The 19,074-nt window shown below is 48.8% G+C and overlaps 1 protein-coding gene across 1 annotated transcript in view; it reads left to right on the top strand.

Moving 5' to 3' along the window:
* Positions 1-18,732, top strand: part of TEX29 (testis expressed 29) — a 38,579-nt gene extending 19,847 nt beyond the window's left edge. Inside the window, exons 5-6 of the mRNA XM_064585895.1 lie at positions 393-545; positions 17,269-18,732. Of these exons, the coding sequence (XP_064441965.1) occupies positions 393-433 (41 nt within the window). The 3' untranslated portion in view covers positions 434-545; positions 17,269-18,732. The remainder of the gene's footprint in view (positions 1-392; positions 546-17,268) is intronic.
* The last annotated feature ends 342 nt before the right edge of the window (positions 18,733-19,074 follow it).

Genomic DNA, 19,074 nt, shown 5'->3' with positions numbered 1-19,074 from the left:
ACCTCAGGCTGTGTGGACGCGTGCTCTCTGGGCCTCTTGTTCCCCATTAGTCGCGAAGACTCGGTTTCACCGGAGCAACCGGGCAGAGAAAAGGCCTACCCAGACACCTTGTAGGGTCTGGACGGCTGCCCCTGCCGAGCTGTCTGAGCCACGGTACTTTCCCGCAGGGCAGGACGTGCACGCCCTTCTCGGGGGCTTCTGCAGAGCGAGGCCACGAGAAGTGGAGACACTTCCCCTTTGGTGACAGGGAGCCAGGACAGACAGACTGTTGACCAGACTTGTCTTTGACTAGATCATGGCCACGTAGATGTGTTCGCAGACCTGATGACATGTCCTTGGGACTGCTGAACATTCATGCAGAAAACCCGCTCTTTGTTTGATCTTCAATCCAGCTTCCTTGACAATAATGGAAGAGGAAGAGACTGAGGACTGAGGGCACGACGAAGCCGAAGTGAAGATCGGCAGAGACGCCCACCTGGAAGGGCCCAGCCCGTGAGCTGCCGTGAAGTGTGTGATGCAAAGAGCACAATGAGAAAACAGTAAAGGTATTTTCAGTGCTTCCTGTCGTAGTCACTGCGGGCTTTGCATCTTCGGGCAGACCCAGCCCCGGGGGAGCGAGGACGCTAACTGGGAGCTCTTGGCGGCCAGCTGCGCCGCTTGTGACCGCTGCTGGGGCCCTGCGAAGCCACCGCGCCACTTCTCAGAACACAGGCTGCACCTGCATGGGGTGGGCTTGTCGCTCCAACTCGCAGGGCGCTGGGGACCTGCCCAGCAGTGAGCTGTGCGAGGAGAGGCCCGGCATCCACCTCTGGGAGGCCCAGGCCACCCGCTGCAGCTTCCTCACGGCCCCTCTTCCAGGGCGGAACGCACCTAGGTTCCAGAGTGACGGGCAAGCACTAACTGGGGGGGATGCAGCCCAGGGAGCCCCTTGGTCTTGGAGAATCTCTGCCTTCCACCTTGAAAACTTGTGTTCTCCAGAGCCGCTGTGGCTCAGGCATCCATACGTTGTAGGCTTAATACATACATATGTGGGTGTGCATGTGTGTGCATACATCGGTGTGCATGCATGCAGATATATGGGTGTTCACTTGTGCACATATACATGCACACACACATATGTGCACAGGTACATGCATGCGTGTGCCTGTGCACACACGTGCGTTTACTGTGGGTGTGTGCGTGTGCACACATATTTGTACGTATGCACGCACATGGATGTGCGTGCATGCATGTACACACACGTGTAAGTACACACTTGTGCATGTATATAGTGCACGTGCACATATATGTATGCATGTACGCGCGTGTGTGTATGTGTGTACATATAAACAATCCAGTGGAACAGACATACTCTGCTTAAAGGGGTGACCGCTCAACACTGACGGTCAGGGCAGCAGGTCAAGCCCGGCGGGCAAGTGGGCAGGGCCCGGCTCCGGGGGTCTCCAGGGCAGCTTCCCTGGTTTCCTGCTCTCGGGGCTTCCTTGTCAGAGCTGCCAGTGGGTCGAAGTTCATCGGTTCCCGTCAGCCTCAGAGTCATGGAGGGACCGGAAGGGAAGGATCGGTGCCCCGAGGAAGAGCGTGTTATGGCTTCCGTGGGCTGGAGCAAATCTGCACACCGTGAACAGAAGGGGCCTGAGCCACATGGGCCATTTTGCATTGTTCTGAAAAGTAAAATAGATGAAATGAAGTAGTACGTTCTGTTTAACCCAATGTATCTGAAATGTTATCCTTCTATCTTCCACAGTCAGGATAGAAACACGAGGAACACGATGCTTCCCATGTCCTTTGATGAATCTCTGTGTGTTTTATACTTTGAGAGTGTCTCAGCCCAGACGGGCCCTGTTTTCAAGGCCTAGTGTGGCCAGGGGCTGCGTGTTGGATAGTGCAGCTCTGGAGGCAGGAAAGGGGCTGGGGGACCCGAGGGCAGCCCACCCCCTTGCTCACAGTCCCAGGGCAGTCATGGGCGCAGCAGGTGGCCGTGAGACTCGCTGCGTGGCGCTGGGTTGGCCCAGCCCCTTCTCTGTGGGGCACCCTCCTGCCCCGTGCCCCCTCCTACCCTTTGTGGAGCGGCCGGTTTAACCCTCACCTGGGTTGGGAAGGAGCATCAGCTAGTCGAACTGAGTAGAATAGACTCCATTTGTGGGACTCTATGGCTTCTTACGTTCTTACCTCCTCCTTACAAAATTCTATTACAGAAGACGTGAAAAATCCAGAAAAGAAGATAGAAATACGTTGCCCGTGTCCCCACGACCACGAATGACCACAGTTAGTACTTGATCACACACACTGTTCACTCCTTCTCTGACCCCACAGTATGGTGAGGCCAGCCTGTCCCTCAGGACAGTGGTAGACACTGGTCTTTGGTCCTGGTGATGGTTCATTTTAGGTATCAACCTGGCTCAGATATTTATGCGAGCATAATTCTGGGTGTGTCTGGGAAGATGTTTCTGGATGAGATTAACATGACGGCTCAACCTAGTTTCGGTGGGCCTCATCCAATCAGTCGAAGGCCTGAATAGAACAATAAGGCTGATCGTCCTGTGAGTAGGAGGGAATTCTTCGTGCCTGATTGCCTTTTCAACTGAGACACTGGCTTTTTCCTGCCTTTGATCCAAACTGAAGGATGGGTTCTCCTGGCCTTGAGCCTGCCAGACTTCAGACTGACACAGCCGTGGCTCTCCTCTCCTCCAGCTTGCTGACGGCACATCTGGGGACCTGTCGGCCTCCGTGACTGCATGAGCCAATTCTTTAGAACCAATCGATCTCCTGTTGGCTCTGTTTCTCTGGAGAACCCCGACAAATACCCCCAGTGTAATGAAGAAGTTGGCCTTAGCCCGAGGAGAGGTCTGGTCTTTGTCGCTGGTGCCTGGGAGGTGATCTCTGTCCCTTGGTGTTTCTCGAGGGCTAGACGTGTGTCTGTGATTCAGGGCGGGCCCCCAGACAGTTGATGCTAACAAGAGGACTCAGGGTGGAGTCGGCTGCACCAGAGACGCTGACCACGGGACATTAGCCCACCCTCTGGGAGGGAAGAGGGCTGGAGATTGAGTTCAACCACATGGGCAACAACGCAGTCAATCCTGTCTATATAACGTAGCCCTGCTAAGCACGGGACACTGGGCTGGGCTGAGTGCCCCTGGTCGCTGACCCTCCTGGATGTGGTGGGAGGGCGATGCATCCTGTGGGACCCTCCACCTCGTCCTATGCATCTCTCCCTTTGGCTGCTGCTGATTTGCACCCTTTTGTCACAATAAAACTTCAGTCGTAAGCATAGTGCTTCGCTGAGTTCTGTGAGCTGTTCCGGCAACTTGTGGAATGCAAGGGTGGTCGTGAAGGCCCCCGGCTTTGGAGCCGACTGGTCTGCAGTTTGGTGGCCTGGGGGCCACAGACCTGAGGCTGGTACCCGAGTGAAGGCAGTCTTGTGGAAACTGGCTAAACTGCCCCGGGCCCCCTTCCTCACGGCAGCGATCTGCCCCTGGGCCCCACGGCTGGCGGCCCACGCTGGGGGAGACAAGAACCCACGTTCTCTTTACCCGCCTCATCCTGTGAGGGCACAGCCCGGAGTGCTCATCTTGGCCTTGTCGATGCCCAGAAGGAGGGAGAGATCCGGCCGGGTCATGCAGAAGGTGGGGGAGGCCCGTCTGACCTCGGGGGGCCAGGAGCGTCCTGCCTGAAATGTTGGCAGTGTTTTCTGCCCTCCACGCCGCTTTTCCAAATGGTTTTGTGCTTCGCCGCCGAAGCCTGTTGCGCGGTCGCAATGGACACGCCATGAGACCGCCTCCGCGATCGGCCTATGGGACCTGACAGATTATGTAATAATCCTCACCGTCCTCCCTTGTCTGAGAGTAAAAACGCGGTATTCTGAAAGTCCGGCGGCATACACTATAATCTGATCTTTTGATGAAGCAAAGAAAAGCTGATTTATTTTTAGATAATGAACTTGCTGATAAGTCTTAATTTGGATCCCGTGTGTTTAAGTGCCTGGTACAGGTCAGCACGTCCCCCGTTCCGTGTGTATGTGTGTGTTGATATGTCACCCACGGGGACGTGGCACTTCCCGGGTCGAATCCACACAGAGCCTGCTGTTGATGCTTCACAAAGGAGAAAAATAAAGTCAGAGCATTTTCTTTGGCTTACAGCTCTCCCTTCCCTCCCGTGACGATCCCCTCTTTGTGCTTCTGTCTAGGTGGCAAGCAAATAGATTTTAAAAATGAACCTCAATCTCTTGCCTTCCCAGAGCGATTTTAGAAATGAAATGTAGGTGCCTAGAATAAAGTCCCCCCAAAGTTGCTCTGCTGTGAGGGCTGGCCAGCCTCTCTGGGGGCCTTCCTTCTGGACAGCGGCTGGGAGTAGAACAAGCACGTTTATATCTTCACGTCTATGGACATCTCTGCAAATAGGAAGAGACTCCAGAAAATTGGCCGAGGCCTGGATCTGGGGAGGGTCACTGGGATGCTCCATGGAACCGTGGCCTCGGACGTTTGTGGCCTCATAGGTGGCGCGGGTGGGCGGCTGACGTGGGGACGGAGGTGGAGAGCAGCCTTTCCTCTGGCCGCTGAGCGAGAGTCTCAGCCTGCCTTAGAGTGGCACATGATCCGTCCTTCCCTGCATGTGCCCAGTGCCACACAGCGCCCACTGGGTCTGCGGGGGTGGCAGGGAAACTGCTAGGATCCCAGACAAAGCCCCATCCTCAGTGGGGAGAGAGGATGGGCAAGAGGCAGAACAGCCCCAGGGATGTCCGCACCTTGACCCCCTGTGAATGCGTGGGTCACTTCGCAGATGCCAAGCACTCGGGGTCCTCGAGATGGGGAGACCGTCCTGGAGCGTCACCTGGGTCCTGAGAAGCAGGCTCTCCCAGTGGTGGTCAGAGGGAGAGGTGCCTGTGGAGGGAAGGCGGAGGAGGCGATGCTGCTGGCCTTGCAGGGGAGGAGGGACGGTGGGCCCGGGCGCGGGCGCTGCTGGAAGCTGGATTCAGGGGAGCGGAGTCTCCCCAGCACCCTCCCCGCAGCCCCGTGAGGCCTGCGTTGGAGACCCGACCTGCAGAACTAACACATCTGTGCCATGTGGCGCCGCAGAGTGGGTGGCAGTTTGTTATGGCTGCAACAGAAAGTGAGGACGGTGCCGCGGAGATCTGAGGGCGGAGGGGCCACTGGGAGTCTCCATCTAGGACCTCGGGTACCAAGTGTGGTGGTTCCAGCTGCACCAGCATCCCCTGGGAGCTTGTTGGGAGCACACACCACACCGAGTCAGGACGTGCGGGCGACTGCTGGCCCGGGCCGTGGAAGGTCAGGAGCCATGTAGAGGCACGTAGGGCCACGCCCACCAGGCCAGTGTTCATGAATCCAAAGGGAGAACAGTGAGCACAGTTGCAGGTTTCCTCTTGTCCTTCACCCTGGTGGGTGCGGGTATAGACAAGATGGAGAGCCGGATTGAGCAGGGTTATAGTTTAGCCAGTTGAGCGTGCCAATAGGAGAGGGGAAGAGGGTTAAGAGTGTCTAGAGAGAGGGAAGTTCTAGTCAGAGGACCTTGGAAAATAAGCTGGGTGAGGAGAGATGTGGATCCTGTGTGGATCCACATCTGTGTGGATGTCCCCACCCACACAGGTGGGGACAGGGGACAGGTGAGAGGTCAGCTCGAAGGGGAGAGGTGGGAACCTGGGGCCAAGTGTGAAGTGGAGGTGACTGGTCGTGACAAGGTCAAGAACAGGTCTGGGTGCCTGGCTTCCCTCGGTGCAGGGTCTTCCTGGTGGCACCGAGAAACCTGCCCCCTGTGGCTGCGGCCCAGGATTTCACCACTAAACGTGTGCGGCCCATGGCGTCCAGTCCTGCGACTCCAACTGACAAGACTCCTCCTGAGGTCGCGTGGAGCTTGGGATCCCACCCAGGGCCAAGGATCTATTTTGTGGGTGCAGCGAGGTGCTGACTTCCATTTCTGCATAAACTGGCTCTCAGGTCCGGAAAGGGAGAAACCCTCTACCCTTTGGTCATGGCTTTCCTCACCCAAACACCTGGTTTTGCTTTGAAACCTCTGCCCAAGGCCAACAGGAGTTGGAGAGCGGCTGTCCCCTCTGCCTCTGTCCTGGGAAAGAGATTGGAGGTATTAACACAATTTCTTCCTCAATTCACCAGTGAGCCCATCTGGGGCTGGTCCCTTCTGTTTTGGAAGGTTGGTGTCTGTTTCTTCTTGTGTGAGTTCTGGCAAATTGTGTCTCTCCAGGAACTGGTCCTTTTCATCCATCTATCAGATTCGTGGGCATAAAGTTGTTCATGGTTTTCCCTTATTACCCTTCTAATGTCTGTGGGATCTGTGGTGATGTCTCAGCTTTCATTTCTGATATTAGTAATTTGCCTTCTTTTTACTTTTTTAAAGATATTATTTGTTTTAGAGAGAGAGTGTGAGGGGGCGGGGCAGAGGGAGAGAAAGAATCTCAAGCAGACTCCATGCCCAGCGCCAAGCCTGGCATTGGTCTCGATCTCATGACCCTGAGATCATGACCTGAGCTGAAGCTGAGAGTCAGACGTTTAACCGACCGAGCCACCCAGGCACCCCCATTTGCCTTCTTTTTTAAAATCTATTTTTTGAAATACTCTCAAACTTACAGAAAAGTTGCAAGTTATAGTACAAAAGTTTTTTTCCCCACTAAACCGTTTCAGAATAGATTATTGCCATAATGCCCTTCTCCCATATATTCTAACATGCATTCCCAATGAATAAAAATATTCTCTTACATAATCATAATCCAACTCTCAATGTCAGGAAATTACTATCAACTTTACCATTGAATCCTTGGACCCCACTCAAATTCTGCCAGTTCTCCTACCAATGCCCTTTTTATCCAAAGGATCTGGTTCAGCTCCTCTTCCACTTAGCTGTCAGGTCCTTTTCGCCTTCCTCAGCCTGGAACGTTCCTCAGGCTTCCCTGGGCTATCATGGAGAAGTCACTTTAAAAGATCACAGGGCAGCTGCTCAGTAGAATGTTCCTTATTTGGGGTTTGTCTGATGTGTCGTCATGAATACATTCAGGCTGTGCATCTTGGTGTGGATGTCATGGAAGTGGCACTGTGTCTAGTCATAGCGTGTATCAGGTGTCACGTTAAGTGGCCCATTGCTGTGGGAGCCATTTTTATCGCTTGGTTAAGATGACATCTCCCAGGCTTATCCACTTTTCTTCTTAACTAGTATTTTGTGTGTCGGTGCTTTGAAATTAGGTAAGTATCCTCCTTAAACTTCCTATTCATTCATTCACGTCTGTGTGGACTCACGGTCCAGTGGTTTCATGCGCTGTGGTCTGTTACTAGCAGTATTTACTTTGGTGTTTCAATTCTCTCAAGTTTGACCAGGGGAAGCCCCCGCAAGTGGGCTCCCACGTCTCTGGCATGTCACCATCCTTCTTTGAGAACCTTACTGCTCTCTGACACAATGCGATTTTCTGTGTTGTCTGGTGCCTTCCCTGCCCCAGCCTTGGGTTCAGCGGACCATCCCAGGAGCACTGGGAGGCCGGGGGAGGAGGCCGCTGCCCCCAGCCCCTCCGGTCACCCACAGGCTCTGCACTGACGAGCCCTTCCCAGGCAGCCCCCCATCCTCCCGAGCAGAGTCAGTGCCTGTCACCACAGCCCTGCTTGTGCAGCCACAGAGTCCTCCTTCCTCTTCTCCTTCTTTGTTGAGTTTTTAAAAACTCGCTTATCTATTCTGCTTCAAATTAATCCCCGACTGTTGCTTTACCAGACCATTAGTTGTTGCAGTGGCTGGTGATTACAGACGTGCATCATTTCTCTCCCAGCCTTTTTAACGGCCAATTGCTATGGCAACCATATTATGGAAAATTGCTTTGTCTCCTTAAAATACCCTTCAGAAAAAGGTCATTCAGTATTAACACTTCCATCTAAAACCAGCAATGTAAGCAGCACTAAGAACGTTGTCATGTTCTTCCGCGTGTGCATGTTTTCAGTCGTGTAATTTCAGGAAACTCTCAAAACAAGACTAAACATGGGAGTGCATGAGCTCTAAAGCTCGGTGTGCATGCAGGTAATTTGAAAACGTTCCTTCTGGTCCTTAAGCTTGCAGGGCAAGCTTTACTGGCTTCTTATGGTGACATTCTGCCATCTCCCTGCTCCCGTGTGGTTGGGATGGTGAGAGGCACCCACAGTGGACGCACAGACCCGCTCGCTTGGGCGTTGTAACAGCCCACGGTGGGTCACGCGATGGGACCCGTTGTTGTTGTTTTCCACTTAACCTCAAGATTTTTTTTTTTTTTAAGATTTTATTTGTCAGAGAGAGAGAGAGCACAAGCAGGGGAACAGCAGAAGGAGAGGGAGAAGCAGACTCTCTGCTGAGCAGGGAGCCCCACCATGGAGTCGAGGCGAGGTGTCTCATGTGATGTCCACAGGACGGATTGTCTAGTTTTCCCTTGTGACTCAATCCAGGTGGCTCATTTCGGTGAAGCTGCTGCAGAGGGGACGGACGTGGGTTGTCCCTGCGTCACTGCAGCGGAAGACTAAGAATTCCTCAGGTTTAATCATGTGCCAAAGATGACAACCAGATTTCTCCAGTGTGAATAGTTTGTCCTCTGGGGAGTTGGTAGGAAACCCGTGGGGTGATTAGTCGAGGCCGCACGACTCTCTGTTCCCCAGTAACCTTGTGCCTGCAGAACGGGGCCCTCCCGTTGTGTCGCACCTGCTACATTTAGTGACTGGCTTTCTTTTGTGAAGAAGAATTTCTCGGGCGCCTGGGTGGCTCAGTTGGTTAAGCAACTGCCTTCGGCTCAGGTCATGATCCTGGAGTCCCAGGATCGAGTCCCGCATCGGGCTCCCTGCTCAGCAGGGAGTCTGCTTCTCCCTCTCCCACTCCCCCCTCTTGTGCTCTGTCTCTAAAATAAATAAATAAAATCTTAAAAAAAAAAAAAAAAGAAGAATTTCTCTCTCTGGCCTTTAAAAAAATAATTCACTATGGATTCAATTATTGCTTTTAATTCAACGTATTCTAATCTAGTACCATTTTTGTTCTTTTTGATGATCAAACTCTTCCATGTCCGGCCCGCACAAGTCTTTTTGGCACACCTTGTTCGTCTGTCAGTGCCTCTCTGCCTTCTGACATAAAAGACGGGCCAAGCCCACTTGGTTCTTTCTCTGCCTAAGGCCTGGAATGACTGGATCTCCCCAGAAGCCTTGGTTTCTGTTCGTGAGCAGGGGCCTTTACGGACAGAGAGCCGGGGGGTGGGTGCACGCTGCTCCTGGGCGGCGGCGCTTCTGGCCCGGGGAGTGGACAGAACTAGAGGTGATATATTCTCACTTACACCCCCACTCAGGCCCACTGGCACAAGGTTGTCCACGCGCGTATTTCCCTCTCTTACGGTGAGACTCTGGGTCCCCCGAAGTGTCACATGGGTCAGCCCCGGGCTCTCCGCTACAGTGGGCACAAGCTCATTTCACAATCACTACACCAACGCACTGCCAAAAACAAACTTAAGAAAAATTCAGGACTTCCTTGCAACAATTTTTGTCCTGAGAATACATTGCACAAAGTGCGAGTAGTCAATAGTTCAGTTCTTAGTGAACCTTCTTTTTTATTTGTTTTTATTTTTAATTTTTTTTGAAGATTTTATTTATTTGAGAGACAGAGAGAGAGAGAGAATGAGCAGGGGGAGGGGCAGAGGGAGAGGCAGAAGCATATTCCCCGCCGAGCAGCGAGCCCGATGCGGGACTCGATCCCAGGACCGTGGGATCATGACCTGAGCCGAAGGCAGATTCTTCACCGACTGAGCTACCCAGGCGCCCCTGAACCTTCTTTTTTATACAAAAGGTGGTATACCATATATACTCTTGTATTTTCCTTTTTTTAACTTAAAATATATCCTGGAACTCACCCTGTATTAGTTGATAAGGTTTTCCTGTTGGTAGCCGCATAAATCATCAGGTGGCTGTCCTATAGATGATCTAATTGGTTGCTTACCGATGGGCACTTGCATCATTAGACATTGCAATTAGAAATAACATCCCAATGAATAGCCTTGTGTGTTGGTGAAGATGTTTGTTAGGGCTGGTTCCTGGAGGTGGGATCTCTGGGCGAAAGGCTGCAGGCACGGTTCTCTTCGGTTTTACCACAGGTGGACTACGGTCAGCGTTCCCACCGGCCACGTGCACGAGGGCCTGCTGGCCCCCAGGGTGTGTGCTCACACTTCTGAATTTCTGTCCATGTGATGAGTGGGGTATGGTATCCCAGTGTATCCGGGATTTCATCTGTATTTATGAGTGAAGTTGGACATCTTTTCATACATTAAGGGCATTTTGTATATTGTTTTTTTGCAGACTGTTTATGTATTTTATCCATTTTCCCTTTGGATATTTGACCTTTCTTTTCCTCTATTTTTGAGAGCATTTTATAGGTGAGGGAGGTTATTAACCCTTTATCTGTGAGAGATGTGCAGACTTCCACCAGTTTGTCTTTCGCTATTTGACTTAATTTACAGTGTTTTTTGGAAACTTAAAAAGTTTTTATAACCAAATTAATAAATCTGTGCTTTTATCGCATATTAATTGTTATAGTTTATTTATTTTTTTAAAGATCGTATTTATTTATTTGAGACAGAGAGCGTGTGAAAGAGAGTACAAGCCAAGGGAGAAGAAGACTCCCTGCCAAGCAGGGAGCACGATGTGGGGCTCAATCTGAGGACCCTGAGATCATGACCTGAGCTGAAGGCAGACGCTTCACCAGCCAAGCCACCCAGTTGCCCCAATTGTTACAGTTTAAAAAGCTTTCTTCTCATCCTTCATGTCCAGATTATAAAAGAACTCACGCATGTTTTTTGCTCTATGTTTTCCATTTCGATCACTGATCCATTTGGTCTTTATTCTGGCATATGATGTGAGGTATGGACTGATTTCTGCTGCCTTGTACATGGCCGCCCAATGATGCTGGCATCCTTCGTTACTACAGAGTATGTTTCTCCAGCAAGCTGAGATGTCACTTTTCTCCTGTGCTACGTCCCCCCACTTGCGTGAGAGTCTATGCCCGCACCTTTCCACTGGCCTGTCTGTTGACCAAAACCACAGTTGTAATTATTGAGGCTTTTGGGTGTGTTATAATACCTGGTAGGACTAATCCCCCTCCTTGCTCTTCTTTTAGAGTTTTCCTAGCTGTTATTGTATGCTTAATTTTTCACTTAAACTTTAGAGTCAATTTGTGTAAATCCAGAATAACACCGTACTGGGGATTTTATTTCGATTTTGTTAAATTTATATACTATCTCTAGGAGGACTGGTGTTTTTATAATATCGAGTTATCCCATTCAAGAACAAGGGATGTTTTTACATTTGCTAAAGTCGCTTTTGTGTTTTTAAAGGTGACTTAAAATTATTTCCATATGGGTTTTGCATCTTTTCTGATAAGTTAATTCCTAAGTACTTTATCCTTTTTGTTGTTTTGGTAATAGTGAGTTCTCTCTTTTCTTCTCTTGTTCATTGGCTGGGTGTGCATACAGACATGCACATACACACACGCACACACAACACACTCACTGTAGATTTTTAGAGATTTAGTTTACATTCTGTTTTTTTTAATTCTTTTGTTATTTTTGGTATTGAGCCTCTTCAGTGTTCCTTTTATTATGATGACATATAATTTCATCATCTGCAAATGAAGTTCTATTTCTTTACAAATTTCTAATCCTAGAATTCCTTTTTCTTATCTAATTGTATTCATTATATTTCTAATTGATTGTTAAATAGTGGTGCAGATAGTGGCTATTCTTGCTTTGTTTCTGACCTTAGTGGGAAGTACATCTACCATTTCCTGTGAAGACAGATGATGATGTAAAGGCTGACTTTATGTACACACATGTGTATATCTACATGCATGCTTAGTATGCACACGTGTGTGTGCATGTGTGTAGGTATGGATAGAGATACACATACAAGTGTGCATGTGTGTGTTTAGAGAAGTGTACATGAATTCTTACTGGGTATTTTTTATCAGGATTTTTTTGTGTTATGGAGAAAACCATGTAATCTTTACTTTTATTAGGATGGCAAATTATATTAATGGATTTTCTGGCATTGATCAGCCTCACATTCCCAGAATCAGTTCTACATGTACATGATGTACTAATTTTGAATGTGTTGTGGATTGTGTGTGCTAATCTTTTATTTAGGATTTTTTGCATTGATATTTATAAGAAATGTGGGTCTATAGCTTTCTTTTTGGTGCTATCTTTATTGCTTTTGATGTCAGTGTTCTACTTGCTTCAGGAAAGAATTTGGAAGTTTCCTTCTTTCCATGTCCTGGGACAGTTTTATAATGCTGAGTCATCTTGTATTTGCCAAGTACATTCCCTGTGAAACTACCCAGGTCTTGTCTTTGAGGGTGTTCTTTGATAACTTCATGTATTTTATCTGTGGGAGTAGGGTCTGTTCAAGCTTTCTATCTTTATTTGGGTCAAGTGTAGCAAGTTGTATTTTCCTAGGAAATTGTTCATGTCATTTAGGTTTTAAAATGAATTTGCAGAGACTCATACAAAATAGTTCTTTTGAGTTTTTTATGTTCATTTGTTTCATGGTTATTTCTCTCTTGTCACTTCTCTTCTTTATTTTCCTGATTAGGAAATTATAGAACTGTCTGTTCATTTCTTTTAAAAGAAACAGCATTCTGATTTATTTAATAGTTCTATTTACTTTCTTTTATACTCCATTTGTAGTTCCATCTAGTGGTATTTAATAAACATCAAATATTTAGTTTCTGTTCTGTATCACATTTGTTTTTAGCCTTATTATTTTATTCCTCCTCCTTTCTCTCTGTTTATTTTATAGTTATTTTTCCAACTTTTTGAGTCTGGAACTTAATTTTTTTTTTATTAATTCTGTTGGTATAATTATTTAAAGTTATAAAATTTCCCCTGACCACTGTTATAATTGTATCCCATAGATTCTGATATGTAGTGTTTTTATCACACTAATTTTTGGTAATTGTGCAATTTTTATTTGTACTTTTTGGTCAATTGTTTATTACAGGTTTTTTTTTTTTTTTAATTTCCAAGAGAAAAGACCTCTTGGTATTTTGATTCCGTATTAATTTCCAACCTTTTAAAATTTCTATTAGAGATTTATGTTTGTATTTTATTATTAGATTTTATTTGTGACTAATAAGTGGTAAACTTCTGAACCTGGCATTTGAGAAGAACCATGTTCTCTATTTTCAGAGGCAAAGTTTAATAATTTATCATCATATCTACTTTATGGATGATTCCATTTCCTTTCTGTTTTTTGTCCTTTTGACCTTTCCTGGACTGAGAGGAGATGTTATCTCTGTAAAGTAACTCTTCTCTCCCGTGGGTTAGTGGGTTTTCCCTTCCCATGACCTCTTTGAAGTTCCCACATCACGAAGATGGTTCCTGTGTGAGTTGTTACATGCACACCCATAACAGGTATGTCTTCATCATGAATTGTTGCTTTAGGCACCAGAAGTGGTGGTTTTGCCTCTTTAAATGCTCTTTCTGTGCTTGACTCTTGTCCCGAACATTTGTGCTCCCGCTTTCCTGTTGGCTGTGTTTGTTGCCAGCTGTTCACCCATTCAGCAACACAAAGCACTTTGTTCTGGACGGGTCTTTGGGATCTAGCATCGGTCGGGTTCTACGCTGTGAACCAGTTTGAAAATCTTTGAGTTTTCAGTGTGATGTTTGATCTCAACTGTGTTATATTATTAAATGTGATATTTACAGTGTGTATTATAACATATTCTATTTCCTTCTCTTTTTTACATCTTGTCTTTTTTTTTTTTCTGGTCATTAGGAAGCGTGTGTCTGTATTAACAGTTACGTTTACTGCCTGTAATCTTTTTCCTCACATAGACTCTGATTTTTATCGTCTGTAAGTGACTTCTGCTGACTCCTGTCACCTCTGCAGCTGTTTTTATATATTTATTTTCCCCATTTTTATTTTTTGCTGCTGTCTTGTTTCTACTTTGCAAGATATTAAACATCTACATACTATTCTTCTATCCCCATTCCCACCCTGGTGTTAGTTTTAGATCAACAATTAAATATTTTCAATGCTCACTATCAGTCCTTTTGGTCAGTACTTTCTTTGGTCAACACTTGTTGGAAGAAGTTTGTCTTTAGTAAACTCTTCAGAGGAGCATCGAGGCACAATATTTCATGAGCTCGTGAACATTGCGTTTTCCATAACCTGAGTCTTGAAGGACAACTTGAAAGAGCAGAAAATCTTTGACTCCTTCGTTCTTTCCTTGAGTTCTTTAAAACGACTATGAATCTACTGTCGTGTTTGCATTTTGCTCTCAGGTCATCAGATGCTAACTCAGGTTTCATGTTCTTTGCTTTGGGAGTCACTTGTTTTGTTTACCTGGAGGAACAAAGGATTTAAAAAACACCTCTAACCACTTTATTGGATGTGTTCTGGTTTTGACCATTTCAGGTCAATTTTATTAGCTACACGTGGGCCCTTTTCATATACAGATTCAAGTCACCTTGTATTTCCACAGAATTGCCTTCTTTATGGTTTTATTGGATTCTACTTTATAAATATTAGCTACTTCTCATTGTTACCTGGTGTTCCTTTTGGAACTCCGATTAGCTGCATATTGGACCTGCTCTGTGCATCTTCTGTGTGTGTGGTTTTCCCTTTGGCCCTTTCACAACCTTCCTGTGTTATCCCCATTCTCTTGTCTATTTCTGTTCCTGTCCCAGTGTCCCTGTCACATACTCAGTTGAATATGTTGTCTCTTGGGCACCTAATAGTTTAATTTTTACTTGTTTTCTTCAGTGTCTTCCCCAAATTCAGCAAATTCTCATTTATGTATTTTGATATGAATTCTTCTTGTTTCGTTTTCAGCTTTTGGATTCTTGATGTGAAGTTTTTAAACTGTTAAAGAGAAAACATGTTTGTTTCATAGTATTTACTTCTGGTTGGGTGCCGCTCACAGCTCTCCTCTGCTCCCTGGCCTCTTGCGCGGAGATTTCACCAGCTGGTGCAGCTGTGGGTGCGTGTGATGCACACAGTAGGCATCAACTCAATGAGGACTTATCGAGTGGAAGGAATGGGGGGGCACTTGCCATGGGGAGGCTCCCAGGGCCTCCTGTCTCTTTCCAATAGTGGAACCATCATGCAGAGTCAGAGCTCTTGTAACCCCATCAAGAAGCAAACCTCACGCACCTGGGCTGGGGGCTGGGCGGCTGGGGGAGGGGTGGGCACTGCAGAGCCAGCGGGTGTCTTAGAGCTACAGGAGAGACAGAGTTTAGGCTTGGAGTCAGGCAGACCTGGGTTTGAATCCAGTCTTTACCCGTGGCCCACTGGGTCACGTGGGCAAGTCATTTTGGGTCTCTGAGCAAGCTCACCTCACCAGCAGATGTGACTCGACCCCCACCCCACACCTGGCTGGTCCGCAGGTGACATTGCTCCTCTCAGAGGAAACTGCTCTGTGCCGTGCACTGCTCCCAGGGCCGGCTTTCCTTCACAGAAGTCCTGTTGCTCCCCCGGAGGGAGCCAGGCCTGCACTCCGACCCCGGCCTCGCATTGACGGTCACGGCCCAGGGGTGAGTGCAGATGCCCGGGCTCCCCACACGGGGGGCCACAGCTCTCTGGGACAAGGGACAAGCTCTGAAATCCCACTGGAAATAGATATTCGAATTTCTGGATTAATCCTTGAAACCCTTCTCTCTGGATTTCCATGTCCTTTGTTTCCATTATCTGGATCATCTTCTCTATCTCTGGCCCGCCAGCCGAGGTGGAAGCAGTCTCCTACTTTGTGTTTTCTGAATGAAAGACGTGTCCTCCGTGGCGTCCTCTTCTTGCTCACAAAGCCGGCATCCGCCATGTTGTCGGTCGTGCTGACTTTCGAGGCCAGTCTCCGCTGCTGCTTTCTCAGTCAGCTGTTCTCTCCTATCCTTCCACCTGGGATTTCCCAGGGCAGTTGGGAAAACATACAGAAGGGCGAGAAGCCTGCCCTCTCAGGCATCCCCCCGCAGACGGCCAGGCCAGCACCTGGACGCCGTCGGGGTGTTCTGTGTTCACTTTCCGTGGGCACTTCCCTGTGGCACCTGGACGCTGTCGGGGTGCTCTGTGTTCACTTCCTGTGGGCGCTTCCCTACGGCACCTGGATGCCGTCGGGGTGCTCTGTTTTCGCTTTCCGTTGGGCGCTTCCCTACGGCACCTGGACGCCGTCGGGGTGCTCTGTGTTCGCTTTCCGTGGGCACTTCCCTACGGCACGTGGACGCCGTTGGGGTGCTCTGTTTCCACAGAGGGCCTTGTTGGCTGCTAGGTGTTTGGCTGGCCTGGCCGTCTGCGGGGGGATGCCTGAGAGGGCAGGCTTCTCGCCCTTCTGTATGTTTTCCCAACTGCCCTACTTGTCGATGGTGCCTAGGCCTGGCCTCTGGTGCTCTGAGCACTGACGGGAAGGACGCTGGCATCTCGCGGGCGGAAAGACCGCTCCCCAGGCTCTGTCTGCAGGGTGGCGTCTCCCCTTCACGCCCAGCCTTGCCTCGTGTCCCTCAGCCTGGAGTTTACCGTTCAACCTCCTGAGAGACTAAACTTCCTGCCTTCCGCGGGGTGGAGGGGCTCCGTTTCCAGGCTGTGGAGCCAGGGGAAGGGGCCTGGGGGTCTAGCTGCGTCTCGGAGCTTCGACAAACCCGTGTCCTCCACACCCCACCCCTCCCCTTCCTTGGGAGACTCTGGAGCTTCCAGTTCCTGAGCCTCCTGGCGGCCCCGGGGGGTGGCTCAGCCCGCGGGAGTCGCCTCTTCCACCGTAGCGCTCAGATCTCACCGACAGCTAGTCCTCCGTCAGGTGCCACTGCCTGCCTGCTTGCCACTTGCCCCTTCCCGGCCCGCACGCCCCGATCTGCCACCAGCGCCCTCCAGGTCCGGCCGTCCTTGCAGCGCGCGCCTGCGGCTGAGGCAATGGGAGCTGCTTTCTGGCTGCTGTCAGGCTCTTTCTTCCTTCTATTTTTTGCTTTGCTGCCCAACCCTACCTCTTCCCTTCTTCGCGTCTCCCTAAGATGTTTAAATTCGAAAGGTTGTCCTTTGTTGTTACAAAAACGCATCCTGCCCGGAAAATTTGGAACCTTCTCAATGAAAGCAAACACGAGTGAATAGAATGAGGGCGTGTGTGACTGCACGCACACGCGTGACCGTGCGGCTGGCGTGAGTGCGGGCACGACGAGAGGGCAGGGGTCCGAGCAGTCGAAGACCCGATTCACAAGTTTACAAGATGCCAGAAGCAAGGCTGTAGCTGGGATGCTAATTTGCTCCGATGTGTGCATGTCACTCATAGCAGGTTGGGCCCGTGACAGTCTGACGCTGTTCTCAGGAAAGGGAAGGACGCAGAAGAGGCCCATGTGATTGGAAAGCCAGCTGAGATCTGAGGCGGCCGAGGACGAGGATGAACCGTTCCCTGCACAATGGCATCGGGTGAAGGTTGTATATAAGGTGGCCTTATTAAAGTGACAAGGCAATTTAATTCCTTTGTGCGCGATGATTCTACTTCATTGATTTACAATGGGAAGGATATAATTTTGCTAGTGTTGGCAAAAAGCTCAAATGTCAGCCTTTTCAAATTACCATACTTGCCTTGTTCAGGATGAATAATGAATAAGTCACCTTTTGTCTACAGTTAAATATTCTTGAATAAATACAAAGAACATAAAAGACATAAATGATTGCCTGATTTATATTTAAAATAAAGATCAACATTGTGATAAATGGTTGAAAATGCTGTGTGAGCAGCAATATGACTCTCCTGGCAATTACATTATCAATGAGGGAGCGGCCCAGGTGCAGGTGGTTGTTGGGGTGCCCACCCGCTTACCTGTGAAGCCGCGTCAAGCTGGGGGCCGGAGGTGCCTCGTGAGGGGAGCCCGGTCTCCTCAGCACCCCCACGTCCCGCAACCCCGGGGCCCAGGAAGGGCAGGGAGCCCTGGGCCCGAGGCCCTGGGCGTCAGGGAGGGCAGAGGCCTCGACGGAGGCTGATTCATGCTGCACTGAGGATGGCCGTCCGTCTGTCACCTTTGGAAGGGGGTTTGTAAGAACCGCTGGACAAGAGTGGGAGAGCAGATTCGTCCGAAAAATCTGCCAGTCCGTGGTGAACAGCTGACATGGTCAGGTTCTGTGCAGCTTTTGGAAAGGGGCAGACTGGGGAGGGCCTCTCATGGTGAACACACAGGCCTACATTACGCTCCAACGAATATGGCAACTTCTACTTCAACATGAAAACAATATCTGATTTTTATTAAAAATGTGTGTATATGTGGATTAGATTAACTTTCTCCAGTTTTCTGAAGAAACAAAACCAACAGTATGTGTGTCTACAGTGGAATAGAAGTATATGCATACATCTGTGTGTTTGAGAGACGTTTATCTTAAGGAATTGGCTCATTGCGTTGTGGGGCTGGTACATCTCAAATGCACAGGGTAGGCTGGAGACCCAGGGGAGAGCTGGTGCTTTGGTTCACGTCCAAAGGCCGTCGGGGACAGAGTTCTCTCCCCCTGGGGGGACTTCCATCTTTTTCTTTAAGGCCTTCAACTGATTGGATGAGGCCCACCCACACAATGGAGGGTCATTTCCTTCACTCAAAGTCTACCAATTTAAATATTATTTGCATCTAAAAAATAACTTTGAGACTTCCAGACTGATTTTGACCAAACATCTGGGCACTGTGGTCTAGCCAAATCAACATATTAAATTATCACCGTATATATATATGTATATATATATATATGATTGAAATAAAATACATCAAAGCACTACCAACAATTATCTCTGTGATTTTTCTTTTGTGTCTATTTACATTTTCTAATTGTTTTTGCAATGAACATGCTGTATTTTTCAATGGAGAAATAATACAGCAAAATACATGTTTAAAAAAAATCTTGAGTTCCAAATCTACTGTGTGAAATCCACTTGACTCTTGGTGCTCCCAGGACCATGTTCAGTGGGACATTTTCCCTTTCACCATTCGGAAGCCCCTCCTCTCCCTGCTGTGCCTACCACAGACGTCACCACAGAGCCTCTGGAGGCTCACGGAGTCTGGGGGCAGGGGGTCAGCATCCCTGTCTCAGCGCTTCCACCGAGCACGGTGTG

Source organism: Mirounga angustirostris, unplaced genomic scaffold (assembly GCF_029215605.1).
Source record: "Mirounga angustirostris isolate CCGP_5_RB_7025 unplaced genomic scaffold, mMirAng1.0.hap1 SCAF_3, whole genome shotgun sequence".
Classification (NCBI taxonomy): Eukaryota; Metazoa; Chordata; class Mammalia; order Carnivora; family Phocidae; genus Mirounga; species Mirounga angustirostris.
This window is presented reverse-complemented; position numbering and strand designations above follow the sequence as displayed.